This window comes from Podarcis muralis, chromosome 13 (assembly GCF_964188315.1).
Source record: "Podarcis muralis chromosome 13, rPodMur119.hap1.1, whole genome shotgun sequence".
In the NCBI taxonomy this organism is placed as follows: Eukaryota; Metazoa; Chordata; class Lepidosauria; order Squamata; family Lacertidae; genus Podarcis; species Podarcis muralis.
This window is the reverse complement of record NC_135667.1, coordinates 48016727-48034737: the sequence shown is the minus strand read 5'-3', so window position 1 is coordinate 48034737 and position 18011 is coordinate 48016727. Positions and strand designations below refer to the sequence as shown.

Below are 18011 nucleotides of genomic sequence, written 5' to 3'. Positions count from 1 at the left end.
CAAAATGTCAATGATGTTTCTGGTGTTTTCATATAAATGTCTACCAGGGAGAAAGCCTGCTTGGTCCTTATGAATTACTTCATTCAAAACCCTTTTAAGTCTGCTTGCCAAAATGTCTGCAAATATTTTGTAATCCACATTCAGGAGAGAGATGGGACGGTAGTTCCTAAGCTGCGTCTTTTCGGATTCTGACTTAGGTATCAATGTGATGAAAGCTTCTTTCCACGTTTCTGGTGCCCTCTTCCCATCCATAATCTGGTTGCATACCTCCATCAAAGGTTGTATCAAGTAGTCCTTCAAAGTCTTATAATATTTGGAGGTAAGCCCATCCGGGCCTGGAGATTTGCCTAGTTGCATACTCTGAATGGCACCTTCGATTTCCTGTGAAGTTATTTTAGAGTTCAAGATTGATCTTTTATCTTGAGTTATTTTAGATAATCCATTTGATTTTAGAAATTGTTCTATCTCAAATTCTTTCTGAGGCCCCTGTGCATACAGTTCTTTGAAATATCTGTGGAAGCACTTCCTAATTTCCTCTGGTTTCTGAATCATTCTTCCTTCAATCTCTAGATTTGTAACTGTATTTAACTTTTGCCTTTTTTTCAGCTGCCAAGCTAGCAGCTTTCCACATTTATTTGCTGATTCAAACGATCTTTGCTTCATCTGTTTAATTTTCCATTCAATTTCTTGATTTATTAATTTAGCATATTGTGCTTGATGGAATTTGATTTCTCTCAGCACCTCCTTTGACTTTGGGTTGGTTCTCAATTTTTTCTCTCCCTGATGTATCTTCTCCAATATTTTCTCCTTCTTTCCATTCCAGAGCTTTTTCTTGATTGAATTTTGCTGTATAAGAAACCCTCTCATGACCGCTTTACTAGCGTCCCAGATCGTTCTTTTTTCTACTGTAGTGTTCAAATTTATCTCGAAGTAGTCCTTTAACATTTTTTGGGCCGTTTTGACGATCTCTTGATCTCTTAAAAGAGTGTCATTCATCCTCCATCTGAAGGAACCGGTTTGAGTAAGTCTGAATTCTAGTTTCAAGGCGTTGTGGTCGGAGCATGTTTTTGGGCAGATTTCCACCTTTCTGGTCTTAGGTGCCAGCCCTCTAGACGTCCAAATTTGGTCGATCCGTGTCCAGGACAGGTGGGCCTCAGAGAAAAAAGTTCCTTCTTTACCTAGGGGGTTCTTTGTCCTCCATATGTCAATCAGATCCAAGTTGTCAATCAGTTCAAAAAAGGTTTTAGGCAGTCTTCCATCTGATGTTAGATTTTGATTTTGAGACTTATCCATATGTGTAGACACCACTCCATTCATGTCTCCCATCATTATGATGTTGTTATAGTCCAAATAGTCCAGCATAGTCTCATGCAGCTTCTTAAAAAATTCTGATTTCCCGTCATTTGGCGCATATATTCCCAATATCAAAATTTTTTCTCCTTGTGTCTGAATTTCAATCGCCAAAATTCTTCCTTGCTCATCTTTGAATACAAATTTTGGTGCCAGGCTCTCTTTGGCATATATCACCACACCTCTTTTCTTGACCTTGTCAGATGAAATAAATTCTTGGCCTAGTCTTTTATTGACTAGAACTTTCCTGTGGAGCCTGGTCACATGGGTTTCTTGTAGGCAAATAATGTCCAATTGTTCTTTCTTCAATATGTGAAATATTTTCCTTCTTTTTTCCGGGGAGTTTCCGCCATTTATATTCCAACTAAGTAGCTGCAGGGACATCCTGTACTATTTTGTTGCACCTAGAGTGGTGTTTCTTCTTTGTCCTCTGGTTCCGAGGGTGTAGGGCCTGGTCCGCCTCCAGACGGTGTCCCAGATTGTGGTAGAGGCCAATGTGCTGCTGCTTCTTTTTGGAGATCTTCTCCGTGGTCATGCAGGAACTTTTGTAAGTCCTCTGGTGTTCTTATTTTTACCTTCTTCTGCTTGTAAGTAAAAGATAGTCCTTGTGGAAACTCCTTCCTTTCTGGGGCTTCATTGGCAAGGACCTTGAAGGCTAGGCAGTGAACACCATGCGGGTTTCAATGCTTTTCCCCATAAGTCTCTTTTTCTGGATCCAAGGTAAGAGGAACAGTTGAAACGGATTTGGTTATTTTTAATGAATCTGGTATTTGATATTTGTCAAAGATTTCTTGTTGGCCTTGATTTCTCTGAAAGACTATTCCAGTGCTAACTCTTATCATGTGAAGAGTCATATAGATTTTTCTCCCTATATCTAGATGCCAGAGGGGACGTTGTGGTGCTGACTCAGTCTCCAGAATCACTCTCCTTATCCATTGGAGATACGGTTACAATTAAATGCCAGACCGTTCTCAACATCGATGATGATATCAACTGGTACCAGCAGAAACCAGGACAACCTCCGAAACTCCTCATCGCCGAAGAGCATAAACGCCAAAGTGGGGTTCCGGATCGGTTTAGCAGCAGTGGCTACGATACAGATTTCACCTTCACCATTAGTAACCTTGAAGCTGATGATGCTGGAGATTATTACTGCCAGCAAAGCGACCGCTTTCCTCTCCACAGTGATTCAAAGCAATACATAAACCCTTCCTCAGAAGCTTGCATCTGACATATCGGCCACTTGTTAAGAAGGGGGCAGGTAGGCTCTTCTTAGCTCTGTTGCGTGCGAATGAACCACAAAACTCTCTGAACAGTAACATCTCCGGATGTCCTGGCAGCTGCCAATGAGGCATGAATCCCTTGAACAGCCCCCCCCCCCTTCTACCTTAAAACATTTCACAGGGCACTTGTGAACTTTTGAGAAGAGCACTGTTCTCACACCAAGGATCGCTGCCTGAGAGCATGCACACATGAAGCAATGTACCCAGGTTAATACATTGGCAGGGTTTTAAGATTACTGGTAATTTTATTATGATTCAAATGGTTAAAACTTTACAATGGACATGTAGTACATTGATAACACAATGGAAGCAAAGAAGACAATCTGTTTCGTCTTGTTTTTGTTTTTTATTGCTGATTGTTTTATTCTTATTATTGTAGGGAAATTAATAAAATGTTATGAAAGAAAGAGAGAGAGAGAGCATGCACACATGAGCATATGCATTTTTATTTTCATTTTTTTAAAAGTTCATTGTCCAGCTCAATTTCATGCATGTGTTGCACTCACCCCAATCTCTGAGCAGAGAGAGGCTCCAGGAGTGTCAGCGCTAACTTCCGGGTTTGGCTTCCTTGGAATGAAGGTCAAACAGGAATGCTGTGCCATTATGACATTGTTACAGACCATCTCAATATCCATGAGAGGGGCGAGATGCCAGGGGTCTCAGGCGTGCATTACTGAAATATACTCTGAGTCTAGAGTGGATTTCATGCTCTTTATTCAGCTCATAGTGGTGAGGAGGAACGAATCGTTTCCCCCACAGTATCTGCTTTATATACGTTATTTACACAATGGGCTGCATGTGATTGGCTAATTCTGGAATTGTCCTGTAAGCCAATCAGGTTGTGGATTCACTTCCATCTGGAGCTGGATTGGGTGGCTCCTGCAGACCAATCGGACTGCTGCATTGTTCTAGGACCAATCAGACTGCTGCATTCTGAATCCTATTGTTCTAGGACCAATCAGACTGCTGCATTCTGAATCCTATTGTTCTCGGACCAATCAGACTGCTGCATTTTGGATCCTATTCAACTCAGTACATAACAATTACCCAGGGTGTGTGTTATCTTTTGGACACGAGGCACAGCAGAGACTGTGGTGCCTTTATCACATATGGTTTATTTACACCTGAGGGAAGAGAATCCCAGCATTAGATGCCAAGAGGGTCCTTTGCTCTCTCTCATAAGCACAGCAGGCTTGGGTCTGCAAGCAGAGAGATGAGCCATGGTCTCTGTGTCTTTGTCCCAGCCAGCCCAAATAGGGTTTTCCTCCTCCACCTTCTCCTTGCTAACATTATAAAAACTGACTCTTCCCAGCCTACGTCATCCAAAACTGAAATCCCAAACCCTTCTTGGCCCTGCCCACTAACACACAGCTGGAGGAGGAGGCCTCACCCCTCCTTGCCTGTCAGTCTTCACCCTCTTGATAGCTTTCTTGATGGATGTTCCTCCAATAGCCTTTGTTCCTCCTCTGACAAGATGGCCTGACTCATTAGCATAAGATGGATCCAGGGGTTTCTGTGCTTGGCACAGTTTAGGCAAACCTTAATTCATTCTAACTTTGGCTAAATCCAAGAATCATAGGTGACTTGCGCCCACAAACTCGCACTCAAACCTATCACAATACATAGTTTTACAGAGAACCTCATTTCTAGGATGAAGTGGCCTCCAGGCAGGTGATGGAGAGGCCAAGGCCTATTTCCTCCTTATGGAAGCACCATTGGAGATTCTCTCTATGGAAACACATCTGCACTCAATGTAAATAAGGTGTCTAACAGACTGCCCGCTGACATAACAAAGGAACTGTATGTGCTGGTCCGGGGGGGGGGGGGGGTTACCGTGCGGCATGGTCTAAGTCTGGTCCTAGGTCAAAGGTATGGAGGCTGTCTGTCAGGGGCGAAGCAAGGTCCAAAGTGAGGAGTCGGGCGTGGTCAGGAACTCTGGCAGGAGAGCAGGTCAGGGTGCCGGCAGGAACAGGTTACCAATGATGTTGCTCCGGCAACCTGGGACTGGGCTAGCTGGCCTTTATCTCCTCTGAGGCATAGGGCGGCCCTGGTCCACAGGTGACTTGCCTCTCCTGGCCTGGAGGTGAGCACTCCTCCTGCGAGAACTTAGTTCCCTCTGCCTCTCTGCCCTGAGCCTCTGCAGCTCCGCAGAGACTGGAGGGTTACTGGACCCAGAGGCAACCTCACCTTCCCCTGACAGGACTGGGAGAGGAGCACCTGCAGGCAATGGGTCCTCCATCACCTCTGGGGCCAGAGCAGACTCAGCTGGTGCCTGCACCTGAGGATCCAGCACAGGTGAGGACCCTTCAGGCTCAGGCCCCAGCCCCAGCTCAGCTGGCCCTGGAGGCAGGGACTTCTGTGCAGGCTGGGATTCCTCAGGTTCAGCCTCAGAATCTGATTCCCAGGCCATCACACTGTATAAGCTCGGAGTGTTGTAAGCAAAAAATGGCTTATCTCCTGAGTTTATGCCAATAAAAACCCAGAAACTTGAGGAGTTAGGAGTCCAACGTTTATTGCAACGCAATAGGTCACAGTTGAATTGTTTCGCGAAACTGCAACCTCGCCTGATGGTTCTGGCAGTGGTATTTACTGTATAAAATTTCAAACAAAGGATTTTAATTTTCACCAAGCATGTATATCATTACCTCAAAGTTGTTGAGCAAAATAAAATACATTTTACAGCTATTCCCCCCCCCCCCCATAAATTGCCAAAACCACTGATTCCGATATGGGTTGCCATACACCCGGATTTCCCCAGACATTCCACAATTTCCACCTGGATTCTATTCCCGATAGCTGAATCCTGGGTATGTCCAGAAATTCCAGACATATGGCAAACCTGCCAGAAAATTATCAAGTTTGGAGGCTTTGGCTATTTCAAGTAGAGGCCACACTAAGGGCTTGGATATATATTTTTGAATACTGTTTATTGGATTTTGTTGTACACATAGCACATGAGAACAGTAGAAAATAACAACCCCAAGGTACCATAATATGAAAAACTTACGATGAATGTCTCTTTTTCTTCTACTTTTTCACTCTGCCCCCTCTATTTTTACATACATGTTTATGAGATCAGAATGAAATGCAGGTGATCGAGGCTGAAAATGACATTTCAAAGGAGGAAAAATGTACGTCGTCATGGAAGGAGTAGTGATCAATTTTATGATTGCCAGATTAATGAAGTTTGCCAGTGATTTCTGAATTGTTTTATCATTGTTATTGGCATATGAAATAAACAACACCTTATGTTTTTCCTTTCCTTTTAGGGCAGTGATAAGATATATAAGATGCTGTTATATTCTGAAACACACCCTGTGGATAATTTAAAATAATTGTGGGAGCATGAACATGGAGATTGAAGACTCTTCCTCATCATCTGTGTGGGACAAACCACCATTTTCTTCTCTCCCAGCAAGAAACAAGGAACTTAAAATTAATTCATAAATGATTCATATTTGGATCATAAATAAACTTGGATTGCCTCTTTATTTATAATTTAAAAGGTCAGAAAACAGGAAATTATTTATGCAGAAACAGGAGCTGAAAACAATCTCCATGTAATATTTACTTTCTGGATTGACTGAACTATTTGATAATTTGAGAGAGCAAATTTTGCATTAATTGGCTCCTTGGGTTCCTCCTGCTCCATGAGCTGGAACTTCCACCACAGGTGGTGGTTCTGCCTTGAAACACAATCCTCACAAGAAGTGACAGTCATCCCTTGCAACCCCGCTATTCATTTGCATATATTTCCATTCCTGGCACTTGATAACTCTCCCAGTTTTACCCCTGTCATTCTGAAGCCGGGCTGCCTGGTGGCAATATTATCTGAGAGACCAGAGAAAAAGTTTTATAAAAGGCATCATCATGTTACAGATTTGTTTCATGTGGCTCATCTTGAGTTTCTTTGAGGGTAAGTTATAAGACGTGTGTGGTTTTGTCTGAGTTTCTCAGGCCAATGTTGTGGATTTTACAGTGCGCTTTTTGTTCCTCTTCTTCCAGGATCCAGGGGACAGGTTGTCATCACTCAAACACCAGCTTCCATACAGGCAAGTCCTGGAGACAGAGTCACCATCCAGTGCGAAGCTTCCTCTTCCATGAGTAACGATATGTCCTTATATCAGTTTAAACCAGGACAGAAACCCAAGCTTCTTATTTATGATGTTACGAACCGTTTTGATGGAACCCCAAATCGCTTCAGTGGTACCTACAGTAACACTGACTTCTCGTTCACCATCAGCAGCGTCCATGTTGAGGATGAAGCAGAGTATTACTGTGGCCAAGACTACAGCACTCCTCTCCACAGTGATACACTTCAGTACAAAAACCAGCTCGGCAGCCTAAGACAGAAGAAAGAAAGGGAAGTGTGCATCTTGCATTAGCAGCCTCCTTTCAGCTTGCAGAATGGGAGCAGGTGGGATGGAGACTGGGAACTAGGCTGAGGGTCATGGACATCTGCAGGTCAACCAACAGAAGGGAGGCTTGGACATGACCTTGTCTGAGGCAAGCCAGAATGTGATGGCCTGGGAATCCGATTCAGAGGCCAAACCGGAGGAACCCCAGCCTGCACAGGAGTCCCCGCCTCCAGGGCCGGCTGAGCTGGGGCAGGGCCTTGGATCTGAAACACCTGCACCTGTGCCGGATCCTCAGGAGCAGGCACCAGGTGAATCCTCTCTGGCTCCGGAGTTGATTGAAGACACAGTGCCTACAGGTGCGCCTCTCCCAGCCCTGTCAGGGGAAGGTGAGTCTTCCCCTGGGTCCAGTAACCCTTCAGCCTCTCCTGAGCTGCAGAGGCTCAGGGCAGAGAGGCGGAGGGAACTGGTTTCTCCCAGGAGGAGTGCTCGCCTTAAGGCCAGGAGAGGCGGGTCTCCTGGGGGCCGGAACCGCCCCTGGCCTCAGAGAAGATAAAGGCGAGTCAGCCCGGTCCCAGGTTGCGGGAGCAACGTCGTTGAAGAGCTGTTTCGGCCAGCATCCAGTCCTGTTCCTCCAGAGTTCCTGTCCTTGTCCAGCTCCTCGCTTTGGTCCCCGCTTCGCCCGTGGAGGACAGTCTACCAACGCTTCACCCAGGACCCTGACCTCGCCTCCCAGTAACCTCCCCCCCCCCCGGGACTAGCACACAGAGCCACCACTGTGAGGGAACAGGAGAAAGAAAACGTGACACCAACGTCTGTGGAACAGCTCAATCCGAGATGGCTCCTGACCTGAAGACTCTCCTTCCCCAAAGTTTTTAGGTCGCTGTTTCCTCCTGGCATTCTGGGCCACATCGTGTACAGAAATAGACCAATCCCATACGACTGAGTTGAAAGAGGTCATGGCTTCAAGTTCTCTTCAGACTTCAGAATTGCTTCCAAATCATCACTATCCCCTTTCTGTGCATGGACAGATTGAAGTCGACTGATGAGATTCGCCTCATTGGCATGGGATGAAGTCCCCATCCTCTCCCATCGCTGACGTGCGATGATGCTTGGCTTTAGTCCTGTCCCTGTGAAACAGCAGTATGTTTATTTAGGTTCTTTGTATGTTGTTGCAAGTATCACTTCACTTTCAAAAAAAAAACAAACCTATTACACACACACACACACACACACACACACTTGCTTCCTACTAACTGACTGGAAACCCAGATTGCTGGTACTCTTGAGATTTGCAGCTGACCCTTCAAGCATATGTCACAGAAATTCCCCAGTGGCAAACGGTTCAGATTGCTGCATTTTCGCCGCCACCTTTGCGGGTGACAAAGCAGCTGTCAGGTTTTGAACTGTTACCCAGCCATTGTCACAGGTTGGGTTGGGGAAGAGTTTAGGTTCAGTTCACACCGAAAGTTGATTCTGCAATGCAGTTCTCCAGCCCAAAAATGTATACCAGGGGTCAGCAAACTTTCTCAACAGGGGGCTGGTCCACTGGTCCACTATCCCTCAGACCTTGTGGGCGGCTGGATTAGTACATTTTTTTGGGGGGGGAATGAACAAATTCCTATGCCCCACAAATAACCCAGAGATGCTTTTTAAATAAAAGGACACATTCTACTCATGTAAGAACATGCTGATTCCCGGACCGTCCGCGGGCCGGATTGAGAAGGCGATTGGGCTACATCTGGCCCCTGGCCTTAGTTTGCCTACCCATGATGTATACAAAGGTGCATATATTATGAGAAAGTGTGAATTAAATGTGAGGATGACGTACATTCGTTACATTATCCATAGCTATACAGTGGTCCCTCAGGTTACAAACACCTCGGGTTATAAACACTTTGGGTTACAAACACTTCGGGTTACAGACTTCACTAACCTGGAAGTAGTACCTTGGGTTAAGAATTTTACCTCAGGATGAGAACAGAAATTGTGTGCCGGCGGCGCAGCAGCAGTGGGAGGCCCCATTAGCTAAATTGGTACCTCAGGTTAAGAACGGTTTCAGGTTAAGAACGGACCTCTGGAACAAATTAAGTATGTAACCAGAGGTACCACTGTATTCTAAAATGAATTTATAATGAGAAATTAGCACAAAAGTCTGGTGAATTTTCATGAGGATTAAAAAAAAAAAGCTTAACCAATTGGAGAAGAAGTTTGGCAAACTGAATTCAAGATGGAAAAATAGGGAAACAGAGAAAAGCAAAAGCAGTAGAACCATCATTCCCTAACCACAAGTCACCATGGCTTCATATTGCCACATTTGGACAAAATTCCTACCATCCCATAAGGTCATAAATTAAGTGCCATTTTGTAGGGCTATCAAAGATGCTTTCTTCGGTTCTCTCTTTCTCTCTCTCTCTCTCTCTCTCTCTCTCTCTCTCTCTCACACACACACACACACACACACACTGCTCTCTCCATTCTCCAACCATGCCTATTCCTCTGCATTTTTTCCGCACCTGACCAAACGCCTCTCCCTTGTGAGAGCCAATTGGCTGAGCTGGAGCAACTAGCTCAAACCTCCTCCCACGCTGAGTTTCTCAGGTAGAATGGTGCAGCTGGAACAACTTGGGGCAGTTTAGGCATTGGGTAGGCCTAGTTTTGGAGGGAGGGGAGGTTGTAGTCTCTGCCTGCCCTTCCGGAAAGTGGGCAATCCCGTTAAAGGGATCCAGGTGAGATGCTTCTGTCTGGATGCCCAGGTGGACACTAGGGCCACCACACTCTCCAAGTACAACCCAGAAGTCTTACGACTCTTTGATGTAGGTAAAGAACTCCTTCTCTTCCGGTTGACCCCATATTAGGTACTTCCAGCCGGAGGGCCAGAAGGGGTGCGGTCTACCTAATGCCTGTGCCAAACCTCTTACATCTGTAGTCAATAAAGTTGTGTCCTGGTTTGACCCAAAATAGAACTTGTCATGCTTCGTTATTTGTGGCTTAAGACAGTCCGTCGGGTGGGGGGCGCCTGGGTGCGCAATGAGGAAACCAACAAATGCCTATAACTTTTTTAATGCTTTGGCAAAATTGATTAAAAATCTCAAGCACAGTAAAACCTTCTAAGAGAACGACTCTTTACATGAATTGGCTCCCAGGTGTTTCTCCTGATTTGTGAGCTGGAGCCATGACCTGAAGATGGCATCGTTTCCGTTGCCATTTTGGCAGGTGGCAAAGCAGTTGCCAGTTTCTGAACTGACACTCAGCCATTGCCACAGGTCCGCGTGGCATGATATCGCCAGCTCTTGACAAAACTTCCATAGTTTAATGTTATATCAGCCCAAGACATTTTGGCATGTGAGGCAAACCACAAAGTGGTGCCCCCTCTGCTTGCTCTAGCTTTAGGGACATGCTACTGTTGCTGTGGAGGGACACGGGTGGCGCTGTGGGTAAAAGCCTCAGTGCCTAGGGCTTGCCGATCGAATGGTCAGTGGTTCGAATCCCCGCGGCGGGGTGCGCTCCCGCTACTCGGTCCCAGCGCCTGCCAACCTAGCAGTTCGAAAGCACCCCCGGGTGCAAGTAGATAAATAGGGACCGCTTACTAGCGGGAAGGTAAACGGTGTTTCCGTGTGCTGCGCTGGCTCGCCAGAGCAGCTTCGTAACGCTGGCCACGTGACCCGGAAGTGTCTCCAGACAGCGCTGGCCCCCGGCCTCTTGAGTGAGATGGGCGCACAACCCTAGAGTCTGTCAAGACTGGCCCGTACGGGCAGGGGTACCTTTACCTTTTTACTGTTGCTGTGAACCAATGCATGATTCTAAGGTAAGTAAATACCATTTTTAAACTAACTTTACAAGTTCTTGCCCGATCCTTTGTGAAGTGGGAGAAGAAAGGGAGAGCCAACTTACTTCATAGCTGGATTTGTTCAAAACAAGGTTTTGCAGCCTAATTCCTGTGGTTTTAATTTTGCTGCCGTGGATGGGGTTTTGAAACTGTGTTAAATGCACACACAGGGGCACCTGGAGGGGCAAATTGCAATTTTTGTATCCTCTTCTTCCCATTAAAACCCATCCCACAGAAAGCCACTAAGGGGTTCGTGTACCTGGGAGTATGGGGCTGGTTGGCTTTCCTGAGATCTGAGTTTGGTTTCTGTTTACTATCCTAACCAATATTTTCTCCAAAAGTGTTTCAGTATAAAGATATTATCTTTTATGTTGCAGAGTGCAATTTTTCTCTGTTCTGCTGTTCTTTTACGTTTGCTTCAGCGAACTCGGGATTATCTCTTGATTTCTAATTCAGAGAGCCAGAAGATGGGATATTTTTCACCCGGAAAACTGGAGCACAAAATCTCTTTCTATTATTATCTTTATTTTTGGAAAGATCAAACTACTGTGGTACCTCAGGTTACATACGCTTCAGGTTACAGACTCCGCTAACCCAGAAATAGTACCTCAGGTTAAGAACTTTGCTTCAGGATGAGAACAGAAATCGTGTTACAGACTTCGCTAAACTGGAAGTAGTACCTTGGGTTAAGAATTTTACCTCAGGATAAGAACAGAAATCGTGTGCCAGCGGCGCAGCAGCTGCGGGAGGCATCATTAGCTATAGTGGTGCTTCAGGTTAAGAACAGTTTCAGGTTAAGTACGGACCTCCGGAACGAATTAAGTACTTAACCTGAGGTACCACTGTATCTTACAGTTCAGGATGGGAGAACTTCTCGTGAATTGTTCTCCTTCAGATTATTGCACATCTTCCTGAACTTCCTTCTGCTTTGTGACCTGGAACTCCATCCACAAGCGTTTCTCCTGCCTTGAAGCACAACCATGAAGCAACACTTATCCCTCGCACCCCTTCTCTTCATTTGCATAGATTTCCATGCTGAACACTTAATAACTCCTCCACAGTTACCCCCTTCATTACGAAGCTGGACTGGCTGGAGGTGAAACGATCTGGGACACAGGAGAAAGAGTTTCATAAACAGCTGCATCATGTTACAGATTCCTTTGATTTGGCTCATCTTGTGTTTCTTGGACGGTAAGAGAGGTGTTGTTCTGTCCGAATTTCTCTATCATCTATCTATCTATCTATCTATCTATCTATCTATCTATCTATCTATCTATCATCTCTCTCTCTCTCTCTCTCTCTCTCTCTCTCTCTCTCTCTCTATATATATATATATATAGATTGATTTTGACATATAAATCATAAAATGTACCACAAAACTTATCACTTATACAATCTTTTTAGACTTCCATCAGCACCTCTGATGATCCACCATTTTAACCACTTCTTATGCATTTCTTAACTCTATATTGCCTTTACATCTCTTAACAAATCATCCTTCCCCTTCTCCATTTTTGCAATACTTCCAATAATACTCCTCACAAAACGTCTTGCAAACCTACAAACGTCATCTGATCTTTTCAAGTAGTCCGTAAATTTACTCCAGTCTTCCGTGAATTTATGGTCCCACCGGTTTCGAATCCTTCCTGTTAGTTTATTTAGTTCTGCATAGTCCATTAACTTCATTCTCCATTCTTCAATCGTCGGTAATTCTTCTTGCTTCCATTTTTGGGCCAGTAATATTCTTGCTGCTGTTATTGCATATAAAAAGAGCTTACATTCCTTCTTCTGTCCGAGTTTCTCAGGGAAATGTTGTGGACTCACCTGTGTGCTTTATTCCTTTCCTTCCAGAATCCAGGGGGCAGATTGTCATCACTCAGACACCAGCTTCTATACAGGCAAGTCCTGGGGACACAGTCACCTTCCAGTGCAAAGCTTCCTCTTCTGTCACTAAATATACAGCCTTGTATCAGTTTAAATCAGGACAGAAACCCAAGCTACTGATTTATGATGCTACAAACCGTTTTGAAGGGACCCCAGATCGCTTCAGTGGCAGCTACGGCACCACTGACTTCTCGTTCACCATCAATGGCGTCCACGTCGAGGATGAAGCAGAATATTACTGTGGACAACGCCAAAGCTTACCTTTACACAGTGATACACTTCAGTACAAAAACAAGCTCAGTAGTCTCAGATACCAAAAAGAGACAGCAGTCGGTGTTTTGCAGCAGCAGCAGCACTTAGTGGCAGAACATCTGCTTTGCAGTCAGAAGGTTGCAGATTAGATGCCTGGCATCTTCAGGTCCAAACCCTCCAACAATTCACCGATGAAAATAGGGACATCTTAAGGAAAAGCTTGGGCTCCGTGATCACTGCAGATGGTGACAGCAGTCACGAAATTAAAAGACACCTGCTTCTTGGAAGAAAAGCGATGACAAACCTAGATAGCATCTTAAAAAGCAGAGACATCACCTTGCCAACAAAGGTCTGTATAGTTAAAGCCATGGTTTTCCCAGTAGTGATGTATGGAAGTGAGAGCTGGACCATAAACAAGGCTGATCGCCGAAGAATTGATGCTTTTGAATTATGGTGCTGGAGGAGACTCTTGAGAGTCCCATGGATTGCAAGAAGATCAAACCTATCCATTCTGAAGGAAATCAGCCCTGAGTGCTCACTGGAAGGACAGATCCTGAAGCTGAGGCGCCAATACTTTGGCCACCTCATGAGAAGAGAAGACTCCCTGGAAAAGACCCTGATGTTGGGAAAAATGGAGGGCACAAGGAGAAGGGGACGACAGAGGACGAGATGGTTGGACAGTGCTTTCAAAGCTACCAGCATGAGTCTGACCAAACTGTGGGAGGCAGTGGAAGACAGGAGTGCCTGGCGTGCTCTGGTCCATGGGGTCACGAAGAGTCGGACATGACTAAACGACTAAACAACAACAAAGGAAAAGCGGGACATTCTGGGACCAAATCAAAAACCTGGATGGCTTCTTTAAATCAGGCCATGCCCCTGGAAAATAGGGACACTTGGAGGGTCTGGTTATGACATCTAGAGTTCCCTAAATTGCCCTAATGCAGATTTTGAAAACTAATCAAGCCTCTAAAAGGAGCTCAGGGAGGCATGGATGGAGGCATCAGATAAATGATGTATTTAATGGGGGGGGGGGGAAGAATAAGAGTTTTGAAACAACAAGATCCAGGCTGGAGAAAGATTTATTGGGGGATAAAAGAAAAATATTATCAAAAATGTATAAATTACTGTTGGAATGGCATACTAAAGATTAAGAGGTTCAAGTGGTAATGATAAAATGGGCTAAAGATTTGGGTTATAATATCCAGTTAGAATCATGGGAAAGACTATGGAATGAAAGTATTAAATTCACCGCATGTAGTGCCTTAAAAGAAAATGTTATGAAAATGATGTACAGATGGTGTTTAACACCAACCAAGCTTGCAAAAATGTATATAGGTCAAGAGTTAAGGAGTATTGGAAATGTAAAGAAAAGGAAGGGGTTTTTTTCATATGTGGTGGACATGTACAAAGGTAAAAACCATTTGGGAAATGATATATAATGTGTTAAAGAAAATATTTAAAAATACTTTTGTCAAAAAACCAGAAACATTCTTTCTGGGTATTGTTGGTGAAGAGATATCAGTTAGAGATAAGAAACTGTTTATGTATGCAACAACTGCAGCAAGAACTCTTTTAGCCCCAAAATGGAAGGAACAAGAAATTCCAACGAAAGAAGAGTGGCAGATGAAGATGATGAACTTTGCGAGATTGGCAAAGCTGACGGGGAAAATCCAAACCAATGAGATCAAGCATTCCAAAAAGATGGGAGTAAATTTACACAATACTTGAAGGATCATTGTAAAGATTTAAAAACACTGGCAGGGTTGTAAGAAGATTTGTAATGTTAACTATACTTAGCTTTCTATATTTATTTAAAATTTTGACGTATCAAATGAGAGAATGCAAATTGGAAAATGCACAAATGCTATGATATAGAGGTTAACTTTGAAAACCATGAGGCGGGAGGAGGAGATTACTGCCTCTGTCCATGGGGGAACATGGCGGCGAAGGTAGTTTCCGAGTAATTTCGCTTACCCTTATCAAAGTTTTAAGTTGTTTTAAGCGGTTTTTATCCTCCCTTGTTTTTATCCGTGAATTTTAATGATCTGCTGGCTGTGCTGGCTGTCTTTTAGTATCCTGCTATTTGGGTTATCCTTGTTTTCTTTTTATCTGGGTTGCTTCGACGCCCGGACTTGCCGCCACGGCTGCCGCCGCCTCCCTAACTGGGAGAGATAAGTGAAGGTTCTCCTGGGCATAAATCCTCTGCCCTGTCGACCAACTCTTTTCTTTAGCTTTTAGTTTATTGCATATTACGAAGTGAATTTTGCCCGACTGCTGGAACAGAGCTGTCTCGAAAATCCTAGGAACAAGGAAGAGGGGAAGGAAGAGGCTTGGACTGACTGCCTTACTGTGAGTAATTTTATGGCACCACTTTCTTGGAAGTGGTAGTACTCTTGTGAAGAAGACTAAAGGATTTAAGGAGCTCCCCAGCACAGAGCCCACGACGGTTCTCCTGCAAAATTGATTTATGGGCCATGGAAAACGTCCAAGAGACTCTGACGAGGCAGTATCCTCTCCGAGGCCTAAGCAATTAAGGAAGGGTTCACCTAAAGGAGGGAGAGGCCCCGAGGAATGCACCTACTCAATAGCAACTCAAAATCGTTTTGATCCTCTAACTGCCCTTGAAACAACATCAGAGGATAAGGCCCCTGATGAGGCCCCTGAGACGTTACAAATTGGATACACTAATGGTAACACAAATGGGGATGGTCCCTACCCGAAGGAGGAGTTGGTAGCCGAATCGGACTGCACAGGATGTGAGCAACTCCATCTAATAATTAGAACTTTAAACTGTATATTTAAGAGAATTGATGGCTTATCCTCTCAGCTGCATAGCCTTCAGCAAAAACTGGATGGCCAGCCGGCACAGACAGCCCAAGATGGGGCAGTAGATGTCCCATTGCGCCGGCAGAAAGCTCCACCAAACACTGATTGTATGAAGAACTGCAAATACAATCTCAACCCCGCACTGAATCGCCAATCCCTGATTTTACATCCAAGGAAGATTTCCCTAACCTTCCGGGAAAGGGACCTAAGTTGGACAACGCTACATGGGACCAAAGAGCACCTCAGATGGCTTCTAAAACTCGAGGCATCACAAATAGACCTTTGTGCTGTGCTTCCCTTAGTCCGCCAGAATAGATATCAGAGAATGATGCTGGCTTTCCACTCTGCAAAAATCCCCTCTCTTATTATTAAGCAAAAAGTTTTCTTGAATAATCTTGGTATTTTTCCAACGAGAGTTTTCATGGATTCCAAAATTAGACCCCTCCTATCGGAGGGATTAACCAAGGAGACGGTACAACCCTCCCGCCCTGAACCACAAAAGAGGGCTGAGCTGTACACCCCATGTCTGGGCCAGTCCCATAGTACCTCCACTCCTACAAATAAACACTACGAGTGTGCCAGTAACTCTTTGACACCCCAGGAGGAAAGAGAGCTTATCGCCTCCTTTGGAGAATTACCAGCGATGGAACAACAAGAAATTATAAATAGGCTGGATTTACTTAAACTTCAGCTCCTAAGGATCGCCTGCAACGGAGTTCCTACGAAAGATACCCACTCTAATTTAGCGGTGCCATGCCCCATGGAGGTGGAAACAACAATTCCCCAATACCCAGCATATAAGGTGCCTTCTGCAGTAGATGGGAAGGTTCCACTGCTGGAGGCAGACTCTTCTCCTCCCCTTCACGCTGGTAACTCATCCCTGCTTTTAATAGACTTATCTGCTCCCTCCGTGATTAACCGATCAAAGAATGGAACTCAGGATAACACCCCCCTGGATAAATCGTTGTCCCTTCATCCCTCCATGCTGGACTTGGAATCAACATACATCGAAGACCATCCACGTCCTGAGACGGTAGTGGCCACCTCAAGTCAGGCTTCTCCACCAAAAATCCAACAATCATGTGAGGAAGACACCACAGTGTCAAGAGTCACCACAGAGTGGACTGAAGACCCAGCAGGACATATAAACCAAATGATCACAAGTGGATCGGTTAGATCCCCAAAGAGGACGGCTCCAGTGGACTTGGCAGGAACCTCTTCAGAGCCTAGTTGGGCCCGACAGCTAAAAACGCCAAATATTATCTCTATTCACAACAGCTCAAGAGGCACACCTGCGCCAAAAGGAGAGAAGTCATTTACCATTATTCAAAGGAAAATTACTGACTTCTTTAAATTTGACAACCCACCAAGATCAGCGCTCCCCCCTTCTCCACTGTGACTACCCAAACCTCAGTCAAACCTTCCCCCGTTCTCCCTTTTAAGCTGGAACATAGCAGGTTGGAAGGGGAAAAAATCTGACCCGGACTTTGTAAAACTAATAAACTCACACCAAGTAATTCTCTTGCAGGAAACATGGGAAGAGGGGAGAGTAGATATTAATGGTTTTGATGTTACATCACTACTGGCATGCCCGTCTACTAAAGGAGGCCGGCCTAGTGGAGGATTAGTTATAGCAATTTCCTTGAAAATACAGGCAAAACTCACGCTTGTAAATGCTTCCACACTTGCAATTACAGCCCTGGTTACGGGGAAAAACTTTGAACTTGTTATAACAAATGTTTATCTTCCTCCTGGAGGCAACATTGCAGACTTATACAATAAATGGGGAATCTTGGAGGAACATCTTACTCTTTGTCACTCCAAATACCCCAATACACCCAATGTTATAGCAGGGGATTTCAATGCTCGCATTGCAACAAACTGGGAGTCTCTAATCAAAGCCAAATGGTGGATAACCCCAGAATTCATAAATGACCTCTCCCTCCATAATCAAAGACTCTCCAAAGACAAAAGGGTAAATGAAGCAGGAACCCTTCTTTACCAATTGGTCCTACGTCTAAACTTAGTGATTCTAAACGGGAACTGCCCGCCTGACGTTCCAGGTGAGTTCACACACATAAGCTCCTCTGCAAACAGTGTCCTGGATTATATGCTGGTATCACATGATATATTCCCCAAATTTTCCCATTTTAAAGTTGAAAATCTTCACCTGAGCGACCACCTACCGTTGGTCGCCACAATGACTATAGACTGGACCCCAGATGGAGACAG

The 18011-nt window shown here is 44.8% G+C and overlaps 1 gene segment (V, D, J or C); it reads left to right on the top strand.

Annotated features, from left to right (window-relative positions):
* Window positions 1-1970: 1970 nt before the first annotated feature.
* Window positions 1971-18011, top strand: part of LOC114582010 (Ig kappa chain V region Mem5-like) — a 28907-nt gene continuing 12866 nt past the window's right edge. Inside the window, 2 exon segments of the V gene segment in view lie at window positions 1971-2070; window positions 2229-2530. Of these exon segments, the coding sequence occupies window positions 2022-2070; window positions 2229-2530 (351 nt within the window).